Raw genomic sequence first — 16,335 nt, 5'->3', positions numbered from 1 at the left:
GGCCCTGACTTTCAGCACCGTCTCAAAATCCGCAAAGTGTCCCAGGCCTCCCTCTGCTAAGTCCATCTCCAGGCCTCGGATGCAGTTCCCGGGCTGCATTACGGGATGTAGAGGTCTAGTCTCTGAGCACCTGAGCTGCACACAACCCTCTCTGCTTCCCAGGCCAGCCGCATGCCTCACCTCGAGGCCCCGGCTCCGGGGTCCCTACGCCTGCCACCCTCTCTGTGTTCTGGGCTGAATGGGGCCTCCTCTGTTGCATCCCACAGGGCCTGTGCTTCTCCTGTCCTAGGATTCTTCAAACATGCTCTCAGAGCCTGATATGCCTGCTGGGATGTGAGGAGAGCCCATCTCTGCAGAAGTATCCTTGCCCCACTTCCTGACACACGCTGCCTGCCCTGATCTTGACCCTGATCTTGACCCTGAAGCGGCAACCTCCAGCTGATGCCTCAGTTCCCCTCTGGTGATCCTCAAGGCAACTCTGAGAAATGAGAAAACCACATCCTCTACTTCATGAATGAGGAAAGGGAGGATGATTCCCAGGCCCCAGGTCCCCAAGATGTACAGGGATTGGCCAGGACACTGCCCAGGGCTCCCTCCTGGTGGTTTGCTTTGCTCTGACTCTGAGCCAGGTGGGCAGCCATGCCCACCCCCTTCCTTCCTCTCCAAGGAGGCTGCCCAGTCCTCATAGGGACTCGTGTTTGGGACACACTCTACGAAAAGCCCACCTCAGTCCTGTCTTGCACAGAGGGAAGAAGACCGCCTAGGTTATGGAGCAAACTTTCCCTGGAAAAGTCAGCTGGATGCAGCACTCGGGGCCCTAGACCCCCAGGAAGTGCCTGAATGGGGTTCCCAAAGCCTCCAAACCCCCCCTCGTTGGCTGTCTCCCCACCGTGCTCTGCCTAAGCTGGGGACAGGAGGCTGGGCCAGAGCTGGGCAGGTATTTTATTGGAAGTTCACAGATACAAGAGCTCTGAGCAGGGTCACAGCTTGGAGGAGGCGGGGTCAGGGAGGAGAGAGTCAGTCCCCAGATGCTGGCAGCCCCCCCATTCTGGGAAGCTCCCACAAAAGCCCTTCTTGCTGGGTGTCAGGTCTGAGGGGTCCCAGAAGCCTGGGCGGGGGCACAGGTGGGTAAGGAGGGCAGCCACTGGAAGCCAGGGTACAGCAGCACAGGAAGAAACCCACGGGGCCCCCAGAAACAGGCGGAGGACCAGGAGGCAGAGGGTAGGCCAGCAGGAAGCTCGCCGCTCCCGTGCTGTACGAAGCTTCTGATGGCCTCGCTGCCGGGTTCACAGCTTCGGGGGGGGCCCCAGGGCAAATGCCCTGCTCTGCCCCAACCGTGGGGCAGCCAGCATCATGTCAGCCACGAAAATGACGCCGTCTCAGCGCTTAATCTCCAGGTCGATGGTGCCCGTAGGGGCCTCAGTAGTCGGTGAGTGGGTACCGCAGGAAAATGAAGACAAGGATGATGCAAGAGGCCGCCAGGGCAGAGCTGGTGATGTTGAAGAGCCGGGCGGTCTTGGCGTCCTCCACTGCTCCGTTCAGGTCATTGAGAAGCTTCTTGTCCCGAACCTGAAGCCAGGAGGGGGAGGTGAGACCAGCATTTGGCACGGAGGGGTGGACACAGCAGCCAGGCAGGAGCGTGTGAGGGCAGAAGGCCCTTGAGAGTGTAGCCCTGAGCCCATGCCAGTTCCCAGTTCCTGAAGTCCTTGCTGGGTGGAAACGTGCCCTGGAGTATGGGGGGGAGGGGATGGGGATCGCTTAGGGGCATCAGGTCGGAAACCTACTCTCAAACAGTTTACAAAATAAATAATACGTATTTATAGAGGCAGAGAAGAAAAGATGAATATGGGAAACTGTTAACATCGTGATGTCTGGGTGAAAGGTACTGGAATTCTTTGTATCTCTCATGATTTTGTTGTGGGTTTTGGGGTTGTTTTTTTTTTCGCAACTTTTCTGTATATCTAAAATTCTTTAAAATAAAATGGATTGTTAATACTCTATTATATACTTGAAAGTTGCTAAGAGGGTAGATATTCAGTGTTCTTACCACCAAAAAAAAAAAAAAAAAAAAAAGATAATCATGTCAGGTGATGGAGTGCTAACTGACCCCACTGTGGAAGTAATTTCACACTGTATACACGTATCAAATCATCACGTGGGACACCTTAAGTGTATACAATGCCATAGGTCAATTATATCTCAATAACACTGGGAGAATAAATAAATAAAATGAAAGAGGAAGCTGGTCTCAGAGAGAGTTATGTGATTGGATGATGGGGCAACATATGTGTGTCCTAATCTGATTGGTCCCACTTCATTTAAAATTAACTGGGATTCCCTGAGAATACACACTATGCTTGGACAGAAGGCAGCCCAGGGGTCTCTGAGATGGAATATTAAAGTGAAGGGAGTGGGTTGGAGTCCAGTAAGTCCTGGGGAGACAGTGGACAGTGGTGGACCCATTTTCAAGATCCTCTGGCTGTGAGGAGGTGTCCCTGGGGAGGTATCCCTGGGCCAGGTGTCCCTAGCTTCATCCAGACTAGGTCTAAGGAATCCCCTCTCCTCTGCACCCTCTCCTTCCACAGAATCCAGAGGAGTGCATGTCTGAGCATACTGTGAGCAGAAAGCAAACCCTGGGAGAAGGAGGAGGAGAAAGAGGAGGAGGAAGAGGAAGAGGAGAGGAAGCAGAGAGATGAGAGGGGCAGAGAGAGAAAGTCTTTGAATCAGCAGATTGGTGGATGGATGGACAGATGGATGGATGGATGGATGGACAAAAGGCAGGGGCCTGGGTTGGGCAGATAGATGACACTGATGTCTGGATGCCCGGAGGGTGGGTTACACAGATGGATAGGAGAACAGATGGGTAGCTAACGTGATGGGGACACAGACAGGCTGAAGGGTGGGAGTGTGTCTGGGTGGATGGATTTCCTGTAGGTGAATGGATGGAGGAGGTGGGATAGTGGAAGGAACAGAGGGACAGGAGAGAAGAAAGAAGATGGAGAAGTGACTGTCCAGCAGTGGATGGAGGGACTGGGGAAGGGGGGAGGATTGGGTGACTTAAGGTAGATTGTACAGAATGGAGAAGTAGAAGGAGGAAAAGAAGCCAGCCTCAAGGAATCAGAGAAGGAAAGAAGAAAGTCTATGCTCTTGTGGAATTTTTATTCTAGTGATTTTGGAGGGAGCCCACATCTTCACTGAGTTTTATCTTTCTTTATGAGACCATGACGTATCAACCACTTATTTAGGTCTTATTTGATGTCATCATTAAAATAAAATTTTGTTAACTCTCTCTGGACGAACGAACTATTATACCTTTTGTTAGACTTAGTCTACTTATCTTGGTTGTCATTATACTGTAAGTGATGTCTAAGATTACATTTCTAACTAGTTTTTGCTGGTGTACAAAAATTCAACTTCCATAGATTGATTTTGTATCCAGCTAAACTATCGTACTAATTGTGATATCCAAACAAGTTTTCTACATAATAAATCATACCTACTTCCTTCAAGTCTTTATTCTTAGACTGTAGCGCAGTGGTTAAGAGTACACATGCCTGGATTTGAGTCCCAGTTTTGCCAATGGCTGCATAAACTTAGCAAGCATTCTGATCTGTAATAGGAAGGTAACAGTAGTACCTACAGCACAGGGTTGTTGAAAGGAATTCATGAGTTGATGGACACAAAGCATTAGCATAGTATCTGGTCCAAAGCAGGCTCTTATATAATGGAGGCAAAGACTTCAGAAGGATGCTGACTAGCAATGGTGTAACAGGCAGCCTACTCTCAGTCTTAGTTGTAAAGTTCACAACTAAGGATGATGTTCATTGTATTAGCAGAGGTAGATCATTGTGTTTTAAAAAAATCCCCATGAGATAAACGTATTTCTTCTCTAATTCATTAGGTAGCAAATTATATTCATTGATTTCTTTCTCATATTAAAACAAGGCTGATTTATTTAAAAATAAACCCTTGGTCATGACTGCCTTGTTGGATACTGGAATGATGAAAGGAATGATGGAGTTGGATGTTGAACGTGGACGGCCAAGTGGAGGGGAGAAAGTGGGAAGGAGGATGGGTTCTGAACAGATGGGGGGGCAACCCGTCCATTCAGTTGTAAAGGACATTGGGGAAAAGGAGAACTGGACAGGTGACCTGATGATGGGAAAGAGGATGGATGCATGGAACATGCAGAGAAATGGACATGGGAACGGATGCTGGATGGGAGGGTTGGCTGGACAGATACACAGATGTCTGCCTGAAGAATAGGACTGGTACATAGATGTATGCATGAAACATGCTCAGCGGGTAGGAAAGGCAGGTAGATGAATATTTGAGAATGGGTGCTTAATGGATGGAACAGGTGGCTAGATGGACACATAAGGTAGCCAGACGGGTGGGACAGGTAGATAGATGGATATATGAGATTATGTTTTGTTATGGGAACAGGTACCTAGGTGGTAATAGGAATGTATGCTGGATGGGTGGGACGGGCAGGTAGATGAATTTACAAATATACACAGGATAATTTGGACAGGTGGGTAGATGGATTCTGAAATAATTACTGAATTGTCAGGATAGGCAGATAGATGGATGTGTGAACGTGTGCTGGGTTGGTGCGAAAGGTGCACATGTGGACATAAAAATGTGTGCCAAATGGATGGAATGGGGGATAGATGGACATAGGAATGTGTGTTGGGTGGTGGGATGGGTAGAAAAAAAGAAAGGAGGGAGGGCTGTTGGGTAGATTATAGTATAGACCAGCGCAGGGTAGGTGAATAGATTCAGCAACTCAATCAAGCAATACTCAGTGTCTGCTCTGTGTAGGTGCTGTTCTAGGTCTCGAGTGTACAGCAGGGGACAGAACAAAGCCCCCTGTCCTCATGGAGCTTACTTTGCAGGGAGAGGACACAGAAAGTGAACATGATAAATTAGTAAAATATATAATGTGTTAAATGTACTAAAAAGTAAACTGAAGAGCACAGGGAGCAGCGAGCATTGTGGGAGGTACGATTCTAGCTGCGCGCTCAGGAAAGAACACACGGAGTAGGGACATTTGAGTAAAGCCCAGAAGAGTGTCACAGACTTGGTCACGTGTTTATCTGAAGGGTAAGCACGTCTCAGAGCACAAAGCTCTGTGGTGGGGATGTCCCCGTGTCTGAGGGATAACCAGGGGCCAGTGTGGGGAGAGCAGAATTCAGAAGGGGAAGGGGAGTGAGACTTACACGGTCAGAGAGAAAACTGTCAAGGAGCAGATTGCATGGGGCTTTGTCAGTGCTTCTAAGCAGAAAACAAAGTGGTATGCCCTGGCATGTTTTAACCTGGTAATTCTGGATGCTGCGTAGAGAACAGATTGAAGGGGTAGAAGTTGGACAAAAGCAGAGAAGAGGCTAATTGAACAGTCCACGTGAGTGGTCAGGGTGGGTTGCACCAGGGCAGTGGCAGTGAAGGTGGTAAGAACAGACCTTTTTCTGCATCTATTTGATGATACAGCTGACAGTATTTACTGGGATCAGGTGTGAAGTGTGATTTAAAAAAAAAAGGAAAGGAATTTGAGATGATTTCAAGGCCTTTTGGTTTGATCTATTGAAATAAGGGAGTTGCAGGAGGCTCCAGGAGGAGTATGGTTGTGCATGGTTCAGTAGTTTAATTTATGACATGCTAAGCTAGAAATGTGCTCTAGACATAGAGCTAGATGTTTTGAGCAGGTAGGCTAGAGTCTAGAGTTCAGGGATGAGGTCTAGGGTAGAGATACAAATTGTTGGGGTATCAGAATAAAGATGCTACTTAGAGGGACTTCCCTGGTGGCAAAGTGGTTAAAAACCTGCCTGCCAATACAGGGGACATGGATCGAGCCCTGGTCGGGAAGATCCCACATGCCGCCGTGGAGCAACTAAGACTGTGAGCCACAACTACTGAGCCTACACTCTAAAGCCAACGAGCCACAACTATTGAGCCCACGTGCCACAACTGCTGAAGCCTGTGTGCCTAGAGCCCATGCTCCACAACAAGAGAAACCACCGCAATGAAGAGCTTGCTCACAACAAAGAGTACCCCCCGCACACTGCAACTAGAGAAAGCCCGTGTGCAGCAACGAAGACCCAACTCAGCCAATAAATAAGTAAATAAATAAATAAATAAATTTCTTAAAAAAAAAAAAAAAGATGCTACTTAGAGCCATGAGACTGGATGAGAGCACCAAGGGAGAGAGTGCAGACAAAGAGATGAAGAGGACCAAGGACTGAGCCCTGGAGCATCCCAACATTCAAAGATCTGGGAAGCAGGAGCCAACCAGGAAAGGAGGTTGAGAAGAGCAGTCAAAATGTAGAAAGAAAGCAAAGGGAAGGGAAGGATGGTGGGCAGGTGAAATGAGCCGAAAGGAGGAGGAATACACATGGAGGAATGGAGTGGATAAACTGAGGCATGGCAGTTGTGGGTGAAGAGGTGGATGAGTGATGTTGGGTGGAGAAAAGGGGAAAGGTTGAAGGTAGGTGAGTGAACAAACTGATGGTTGGATAGTTGGTGAGTCCGTTGAAGCAAGGAAAAGAGGAAATGGGAGGTTGTGCAGATGGATGAAGAGATGGACAGTTCTTTTATGAATGTGTATCTTCCTAGGATGATAGCTTGATAGTATGTGAAGGAAAGGGAGGCAGGATGGGTTTATGGGTGGATAGATGAATTGATACCAGCTCAACAGCTGACGACAGGGGGGGGTATAATAAATAATTGGAAGAAAGGGGCAGAGGAAGGAAAGGGAGGGATAATATATAAATGGGTTAATGGGCAACTTAATTTGGAGGTGAATGAAGGGGAAGCATGAGTGGATGAAGAGATGGAGAGATGGAAATGTATCGATGTTTGAAGGATGACCGGCTGGATGGTGGATGGGTGGACACATGGTTGCGAGAAGGAAAAGAGAAGAAGGATTGACGAATAGAAGTTTTAATGGGTGAATGGTTAGCTATATTGATAGAGAAGTGGGTAGATGGTGAGAAAGAATGGACGAGAGTAGAAAGGAAAGCTATATGGTTGGATGGATGAATGAACAAATTGAGAGATGGAGAGAAAGTGCCTAAAATGGACAGAGAGAGGAAGAGATGAGAAGATGAACAGACAGAAGGGTGGTGACTGCAGGAAAAGAGTGTAGTGACCAGAAGCAAGGGTGGGAGAAAGGAACTTGATGGTGACCTCAAGGAAGTTACTTTGTATCTCTGTGGCCTCTGTTTCCTCATCTCAAAAACAAGGATATTAATTGCACCTATTTCCTAGGGTTTTGTTATCTTTAAATAAAACATCTAATTAAATAAAAAGAAGTCCTTAGAACTGTGCCTAGAATATACTAAGAGCTCAATAAATAACGTGTTTTGTGGTTAGTGTTATTTCCCAGCTTGTTACCACCACTATTACTACTAATGAATAAGGGGGGAAACAGATGAATCCAGGGGAAAAAAAGCATTAGATGGAGAGCTGGGTGGATGGATAGACGAACAGAGTGATGGATAGACGAACAGGGTAATGGATGAGGTTGGTGGGTAAATAGCAGAAGGAAAGGAAGAAAGAAAATATGCACGATGAAATGAGTAGAAACATAAATTTAGTAAGTAAATGGATGAGTGAATATAGGGACGGTTGACCATATGGAAGTGAAATTCCGGAAGAAAAAGAGATGCACAGAGGCGTTTGTGAAGAGAAAATGGGTAGGTACATAGATAGCTGAAAGGGTGGAAACATGAGTGCATGCGTCGGCAGGTGGACAAGGTGGGTGAGGGTCTTTTCCTCACAAACCTGCTCCTCCTACAGCTCCGTCCTCATCTACAGATGGCACCTCCGTTCTTTCAACTGATCAGATGAGTCTCCTTGGAGTAATCTTTGGATCTTCTCCCTTTTCCCTCACCCTATGTCCAATCCATCAGGAGAGTCTGTTGACTTATTCTTCAAAATACAGGACCAGTTTTAACTCTCCACATCTACCCTCTGAACCAAGAATTGACTACGTCAACAGCCTTCAGTCTGGTCTCCCAGCTCCCCAGTCTCTTGCATTCTTATGATCTATTCTCCACCAGAAGTAAGAGCAACACTTTTACGTGTAAGTCACATAATATCAACTCTTTGTTAAAACTTCATCAAAGATTTCACTCAAAGCAAAACAAAACCCTAACTGTGGCAGACACAATGTATGCGATCTGGCCCCTCCACCACCTCTCTGGACCCAGCTCCTGGGCTCATTCCCATTCCAGCCACACTGGTCCTGGAACCTGACTTTGCCTCAGGGCTTTTGCAATATCGGATCCCTTTTCCTGGAATATGCTTTCCCGGATGCACTTACGGCTACTGCAGGAATTAATTCGGATTTATATTCAAATATCACCTCATCAAAGAGGCCTCCCTTGCCCACTCTATAGAAAATAGATGAATGAATATACAGACAAAGGGGAAACTGATGGATGGAGGTGGGTGAGGAAAGACAAGAGAGAAGAAAAGAGATTAAACACATCTGCAAAGGTGTGTGGGTAAACTAGATAGAAGAATGCTGGATGGATTGGGTGGACAGGTGCGGTGGGGGGGAAAGCTGAAGGAATGGGTTACAAAGTGTGGACAGAGGAATGAATGGGAGGCTAGAAGACTGTGCGTGGGGAGCAAATGGGTAGAAGAAAAGAAAAAAGGGAAAAGGAAAGGTGAGAAGGTGTGGGTATGTATGAATGGATGGATGACAGGATGAACTACTTAGTAAGGTACATTGATGGGTGAATGTGATGGAAGGAAGAATAATGAGTGGATATGAGAGGAAACAGGGCATATGGAATACATGGAATATGAGGTAGACAGTTGGGGGAGTGAGAAAAAGAGTGAGAAAGTTGAGAAGAAGAGGGGAGATGAATATATTTTCATCAATACCTAGATTAATAAATTGATGGATGGGTAATTAAAGTAAGGGAAGAAAAAAGGAGGGAACAGGAAATAGAAGGTGGGAAGATGGTTAGAGAGACATATGGGGGGGGGGAAAGGATGATGTTTAAATAAAACTGGTGGGGACTTCCCTGGGGCACAGTGGTTAAGAATCTGTCTGCCAATGCAGGAGACACCAGTTCGATCCCTGGTCCCGGAAGATACCACATGCCACAGAGCAACTAAGCCTGTGCGTCACAGCTACTGAGCCTGCGCTCTAGAGCCTGTGAGCCACAACTACTAAGCCTGCGTGCTGCAACTACTGGAGCCCGCGTGCCTAGAGCCCATGCTCCACAACAAGAGAAGCCACTGCAATGAGAAGCCTGCACAACACCATGAAGAGCAGCCCCCGCTTGCCAAACTAGAGAAAGTGCGCTTGCAGCAACAAAGACCCAATGCAGCCAATAAATAAATAAATAAATAAGTTGGCATATTGATGGACAGATGACTGGGTAAAATCACACACAGGGCAGGTGAATGGTAGCAGTAATGGGAAGTAAGAATGGACGTGGAGGATGGCTGCAGGGAAGAATGGTAAAAATCACAATAAAAGAAAGGACGATGGGTGTGGTGCTACGCTTACAGCACTACACGGTCATTCACTCAGCTAATCCTCTCAATAGCACTCTGAGATAGGTATAACCCCATTTTTATGGGGAGGAAAATGAGGCACAGATAGATGTAATTACCAGCTTAAGGTCCTGGACTCAAACCTGTGCTGTAAACCAGAGCCACCATGAACACTGGGTGTATGGCAATGTGGTTTACACAGAAAGTGGAAGAGGTGGGTAGGAGGGAGGGCAGATAGAAGGATGCATGAACTACCCACCAGAGCAGATGGGCAGTTAGATGGGGGAACCACTGGAGAGAAGATACTTGGAAGAGGAGGGGAGAAGGGAAGAGGGGAGAAGAAGATATGTATAAGAAGACCCGTGGGAGGGTGGAAAGACAAATGGGTGTGTGGATGTGTTGGGTATGGATGAAGGACTTGGTGTGTTGATGGACAGTACTCTGGGATGAACTGAAAAAGCAAAGGGAATCAGGGGTGAGGGTGGGAGAAAAGGAAAGTGAATAAATGAAGGGAAAGATAGGTGAAAGTATGAATAGATTCATGGTGAGGAAATGGGTGAGTGTGTTAGCACGTAGGTGGATGGATGAATAAAACCAATGGATATAGTGAGCACAGACGGATAGATGAAAGGATGGGTGGATGGATGAACGGATGGGTAGGTGGGTGGATGGATGGATGGATGGATAGGTGGAAAGATGGATGGATAGGTGGAAAGATGGATGGATGGATGGGTGGGTGGATAAGTAAATGAATGAATTCAGCATGTGGGTGGAAGGAAAGGAGGGGAAGGAAAAAGAGAAGACAAGAATGTGAATAAATGGATGCATGTGTAGTTGTATACATGGATAGGTGAGATGGGAGAGAAAACAGAAAAAATAAGTGTATAGATTACACAGATAGATGGGATGAGTTGGAAAGGTTGAAGGGTGCAAATGAGTAAAGAAGAGTGTGAAGAGAGGTATATGACGAATGAATGAGTGTGATTTAGCTAGAAAAGCAGTGGAAATAAGGGATGGTGGATGGCTTGAAGGATGAATAGATGTAGTAACTTGTTGGGACGGAGGATGGAAGGATGATTGACAAGTAGAGTTGGTTAGTAAAGTGGGGAAAATTACTGAGAAAATGAGGTTGGATGAACAGTTAAGTGAATTAATGTATAAGAGAGGTGGGGATAGGATGGGGAGTGTGGGAAGGGGAGGATGAAGCTTAATGAACATAAACAGATGACCAGAATGTTGGAGGCTATTTGGATGAGTTGAGGGGTATAAAGGAGGATAGACTGATGTATAGGGGAGATGAATGAATGGATACTAGATGATGGATGGATACTAGATGATGGATGGATGGATATATAAAGGGATGTATGGATGGACAGATGAGTGGAGGGGTGGATGGATGGATAAATGGATGGATGGGTGGGTGGATGGATGGATAATGGATGAAAGGATGGATGGATGACAGATGATGGGTTGATGCATGGATGGATATATAAGGGGATGTATGCACAGTTAGGTGGATGGATGCGAGGATGAGTGAATGGGTGGATGGGCAGATGACAGATGGATGTATGGATAGGTGTATGTACGTACGTGTGAATGGACGGATGGATGAGGGTGATATTCAGAAGGGAGGGGGTGGGCAAGTATGTATATAGAGAGGCAGACATGTATCCTTCCCCCTAATCTATTCCTCCTGACTGCCCTGTCCCCGAGAAGTCTCACAGCCTCCTGGGCCCAAAAGAGTGGCTGCCATGTCCTCATTACAATCCGCTCCTCCTCTCTGCCACCATCCCCGCCCTGGTTCAAGCCATGCGCCCTCCCGCCTGGACCACCACACCAGATCCTCACTCCTATCTGCCTCTGGGCTTCTCTCGTCTCCTCCTTCCACCCGGGCTGCAGAGTTCACAGCTCTGATCACCTTTCCCCTCTGTGTCCCCCACACTTCTCCCGTGGACCTCCGAGTCTTTCACTGCATGGCCTCAGTCTGCCTTTCCTGGACCATCTTCTTCTGCTCCCCACAGAGGATGCGGGCCTCTCTGTTTCCCCAAATTGCCCCACACTTGTGTCTTAGTTTGTGAACACCTGTCCACTCACCCACCCTTTAAGGCCCAAGGAAAATGCTGCTTCCTCTGGAAGTGCCTGGGGCTGAGCCCAACCTCACCCCAAACCAGGAGTGAAGTGTTCTTTGCCTGAAACACCTGGTGCTTATTCATCCACGCGTCCTCTGTCCAACCACCCATCCTCCCAGCATCCTTTGACCCCTACCTTGGTCAGCCCTGCCTTGGGTCAGGGGTGGGGGGGGTGGGCAGCTGTGACGGGGCAGAGGCGGGGGGGCTCTCTGATGGGGAGGGAGGCTCAGCCAGAGGGAGGCAGCAAAGCCTTTGCAGGAGGGTGACAGGTCTCACAAAGGCCTCAAGCTTGGGGAGCAGAATGTGTACCCAGGCAGCTCACAGAATGGCGGGGGTGGGGGCATTTGGCGATACTAGGAAAGTGGTTGAAAGTGGGTCTGGCAGGGCCTTGAATGCTGAGATGAGGAGGCTGGATTTCTCCAGGCCGAGAAGGGGGGCCGGGCTCATCGTGAGCAGCTCTGCACACCGCAGGGATGGAGAACTGGCCTTCTGTGTCTGCCCCTTCCCCGGACACCAGGCCGTGCTCACAAGGTCCTGATCTGCAGCGTGCAGAACTGAACCTGTCCATGGGGGCGGGGAGGGTGGGGACAGCCGGGGCAGGCAGGGACACCGTGCTTCTCTCACGCCCACAGAAGGCCAGCTTCTGCCCTGCTCATGTGCTCACTTGCACGTTGTTTTGTTTTGCTGTATTTTGTGAACGGATGAGGGAAGGGCCCCAGCGAAGCGAGATGGCTCACGGCTCTTAAGGGACCATGCTGGGAATCTGGCCAAGGCCTCCTGACCCCAAGGCCGCCAGGTGCCCTTGGAAGTGCCCATGACGGGCTGCAAACTATGTAGGGTGCAGCAGGCCAGGAGACAGGCAGCTGAACAGACAGATGGACCGATTCCCAGGTGCAGGAGCCCGTGCCAGCCGAGTCTGACCTCCCCTCTGCCCGGCACAGAGGCAGCTCACCTTGCCCGCCCCTCCCAGGGAAGCCTCAAACCTTTCTGCCCTCGCTGACCCCCAGGAAGGACATGGGGGGCACAGCCAGGCTGGAGGCACAGCAAGTCCCCTTCTTTCTCTCAGAAGCACCAACTCCCACGCCCACCCCCGCCAGCGTGGATGCTGCACCATTCAGAAATCTGTGACCTACCTACAACCGCAGCAGATGGCCTGCCCTGTGCCAGCCGGCTGCCCACACGGGCCCGTGCAGCCCGATGGACCCAGCTCCACAGGCTACTGGCGGAGCCAGGCATGAGGGCTTGGGGGAGGCAGAGCTGAGGCTCACACACTCACACTCACACCCACACACACTCATGCAGTTACAAATGCTACACCACTCATGCACGCACACACACTTACAGACGCACACACTCTTACACACACGCAGCTCACACCCATGTACACGCACACTCAAGCACGCTGGGCACACACACGTGTGCCCACATGCACGCATGCACACTCACTGGGCACAGTTCCTGTGTGGCGGAGCCCAGGACCAGGTCCACAGGCCCGGAGAGCAAGGCGTGAGTGGCAGCGGGTGACGGTGACGCCAACGATGAGTCAGGAGGATGGGCAGGCCAGGTGGCCAGGGCGTGTGACGCTGGGGCGAGGGGCTCCGTGTGCAGAGATGCACAGAGGCAGAGCTGTCCCAGCATCCCTCCCCTGCCAGCCCCTCTGCCTCCAGCCTCCAGCGCCCGTGTTTTGCCCTCGCCCTGCTGGGCAGCTGCAGTCAGTGAAATGCGCCTGGCCTTGGACACTCAGATCTGGGTTCAGGAAAAGTGATGATCTGGTGAGACGTGAGCCAAGCCCTTCCCGGGTGGCGGGAAGAAAGGGAGGCCCTGAGTCTACCTGACTCCCTTCCTGCTGGCTGGGCCCCCGCAGCCCAGAGCTCTTGGGTCCTTACATATCCACACAGATCTCCCGACCCCAAGTGCGAGTCAATCACAACTCCATTCCCGCCATCTCGGTCCATTTCTATGCACTCTGTCCTTTTTGGGGTTGGGGGTGGGGATGGGGTCCTGACTGCCTGGCCCACCGCTCTGCTCCCGGCCAGCTCCTCTCAAGGCTGTGAGGGGCTTCTGGAAGTTGTACACACTCAGGGCCTCCCTCACCCCGGGCTCCCGGCCCCTGGGATGGATCACCTAGAAACCGCATGTGAGGGGGGCAGAGCAGTGGCTGGGGGGTCGGTGCTCCCGTCTGTGTGGCACAGCCTCTCTCTGAGTGCCTGCCTGGTACCAGGTTCCCTGAGAGGGGCTTGGATGAGTGAGAAGATCTCCAGCAGTGACGTCACCCCTCCTCCTGTCAACATGGGAAGGATTCCAAGGCCTCTTCACCTCCTGGCTGGCTCCATCCCATATGCCTACGGCCCAATTCCCACGTCCCCCTCCCCCCCCAAGGGACAGGACACTGAGTCCCAGGTCCCCACCCCACGGACCAAACTGGCTGTGCAGAGACCCTGACCCTGAGGACCCCAAGCCCTGCCAAGACACCCTGGAAGTTTCCCTGGTTCAGGACGGGATGGGCAGACCCCCCCCACCCACCGCTGACCCAGAGCTGGCCGACATCCATGTCTCACTAGGACCCCCACCGTCCGCCTATCCCGCGCCACCCCCCCACACACACCTGCTGCACCCAGGGGCTTCTCTGTGGGGGAGGGGGCCGAGTGATGCTGCCAGCCCCCCATTCCTGCTTGCCCCACCCCCCCGCCCCCCACCAGCTCACTTTGAGGGAGTAGGCCAGGGCGATGAAGCCCAGGCAGCAGAAGTTGAGGTAGACGAAGTTGAAGATGGACCACAGGTAGTAGTCGTTCACCTCCGCGGTGTCCGGGTACACCTCGATGACTGTGGTGGGGTTCGTCATGGTCTTCTTCTCCGCTAAGTGCTTGCAGGCCTGGGGGCCGCTGGCGGCCCGCACGCTGTCTGTCTTATTGCTCTTGGACTCCATGGGGAACAGGGTGGGAGCCATGGGGGGCGAGGTGGAGGGCTCAGGGGCGGGGACCGCTGGAGCCTGCAGGGCGGGGGGCTTGGACACGCAGGCGAAGCAGCCCTTGGGCGAACCTGCTGGGGGCCTCGGGATCCAGAAGGCCCCGTCCAGGGGGACTCGGGCTTCCTGGGTGCCGTCCGTGGTGCTGGCCGGAGCTCCCAGCGGGGCTGGGCACTGGCTGGGGCCCTGGGCCTGGAGGGAGGGGGAGAGGAAGAATGAGGGTCCTGATGACCCTATCGGGCCCACCCTGGCACCCTGCAGCATCTCCCCTGCCGCCCCATAAACAGCCCCAAAGGACATGGAAATCCCCGCTGAGGCAGCCACCTGCCTCCCCCACCTGCCACGGATGCCAAAGCCCTCGCAGCAGCCTTGGCAGGGACGCCGGGGGCTTTTCGTCACTTTGCCATCTGCGCACAAACATTCACCCACTGACACACAACAGCAACACCCCCATCCTCCCCCCAGCACCCCGACTGGCAGGCTCTTGCAGTAAACAGAGCACCGGCACCCCCAGACACCCCGGCACCCACAGGGCACGCAGACCCACAATGACACCACCTCAGCCAGTGTTTAGCAGAAGGAGCAGAGCTCTCCGGGGCACCTGCACGCTGGCACCCGCTGACAATCGGACACAAACGCCAGCACCACCGCCCGGCTCTCCAGACCCGGGCACACGCCGTGCGCTCAGAGATGCCGCCAGGTAAACAACTCTACACTGTGACACTCACACACCGCGACACAGGCCCCGACACGCTCGCCGGAGGGTGAACACGGCGGCCCCGGGGACATCGCCCCCGCCCCCCACCCCGATCCCAAGCGCGCGCCCTCTCCGCGAGCCACCCGCCCCGCGCCAGGAAAGGACGCACCACGACCCTCTGCGAAACCCACACGCTCCGACGAGGCGCCCGCGCCCCGCTCCGCCCCGGGGGTTCGCACCGAGGCCCCGCGACCCCCCAGGTCCCCCAGGCCCCCAGCCCGGCCGGGGTCTGCCGCAGCCGCCCGGACGGCGCGCCCTCACCGACTGGCGACTCCTCGGCGGCCGGGCCGAGCCTGCGCCGCGCTCCGCGCGTCCTTCCGCCGTCCCGCGGGTGGCTGGCTGTCCCGGCGGCCCGCCTCCCCCGCTGCCTGCGCTCCCTCCGCAGCGCCAGGCCGGCCGCCGGCTGCAGCCCGAGCCTGACTCACGGCAGCGGCGGCGGCGGAGGGCGCAGCCACCTCCCCGCCTCCTCCCGCCGGCCGGGTGGGGGCCGCGGGCGCCGGCCGGAAGCGCCGACCCTCGGGGAGGCAGGGCCGGCCGGGGGTGGGTTCCCCGGCAGCGCCGGACCCCCGTGCCCGCGCCCCCCTTCCGTGTCTCCGGACCCCACCTCACCCCACTCCCTGCCCGCTCCCTCTGGCTGAGCCCGCAGCCCCTCGCTGAGCCCTCCCATCCGTCTCCCCAGGGAAGGGCCCCTTCCTCCTGCGCTACCCCTGCTCCCCCTCTGCTCGCACTACCCCCAGCTCCCAGAGCCCCTTCCCCTCGGGTGCTGCCCCTTCTCCGCCTGCTGAGTTTCCTGCTCCCACCGGCTCTGTCGCCATCTCAGTCCTTTGCCCCCCCCCACCCCCCAGTCCCAGGCAGGGTGGGTGTCTGAGCCTCCTCAAGTCCCTCTGCCCCCAGAGCCCAGGTGCCTCCAGCCTGTTGGCACCACGCGGGCTGATCCTAGCCCAGTCCCGTCTGCTCTCCTGTCCCTGCAC

The 16,335-nt window shown here is 52.7% G+C and overlaps 1 protein-coding gene across 1 annotated transcript; it reads right to left on the bottom strand.

The window, feature by feature from the left end:
- Positions 1–909: 909 nt before the first annotated feature.
- Positions 910–16,031, bottom strand: IFITM10 (interferon induced transmembrane protein 10). The gene is made up of 4 exons (XM_057727188.1): positions 15,974–16,031; positions 15,626–15,879; positions 14,347–14,799; positions 910–1,569 (listed from the first exon to the last, which is right to left on the bottom strand). Exons 1-4 carry the CDS (start codon positions 16,029–16,031, stop codon positions 1,420–1,422), a joined length of 915 nt encoding a protein of 304 aa, XP_057583171.1. The 3' UTR covers positions 910–1,419.
- Positions 16,032–16,335: the final 304 nt, after the last annotated feature.

Source organism: Hippopotamus amphibius, chromosome 3, assembly GCF_030028045.1.
Source record: "Hippopotamus amphibius kiboko isolate mHipAmp2 chromosome 3, mHipAmp2.hap2, whole genome shotgun sequence".
Lineage (NCBI taxonomy): Eukaryota > Metazoa > Chordata > Mammalia > Artiodactyla > Hippopotamidae > Hippopotamus > Hippopotamus amphibius.
Note: the sequence above shows the minus strand (reverse complement) of the source record. Positions and strands in the feature narration are given on the sequence as shown.

Coding starts and splice junctions, on each gene's coding strand:
- IFITM10 (XM_057727188.1), bottom strand. CDS start 16,031: ATGGGAGGGCTCAGCGAGGGGCTGCGGGCTCAGCCAGAGGGAGCGGGC. Junction 15,880..15,973: donor GGGAGCGGGCAGGGAGTGGG/GTGAGGTGGGGT, acceptor TGCCTCCCCGAG/GGTCGGCGCTTCCGGCCGGC. Junction 14,800..15,625: donor CGCCGAGGAGTCGCCAGTCG/GTGAGGGCGCGC, acceptor CCCTCCCTCCAG/GCCCAGGGCCCCAGCCAGTG.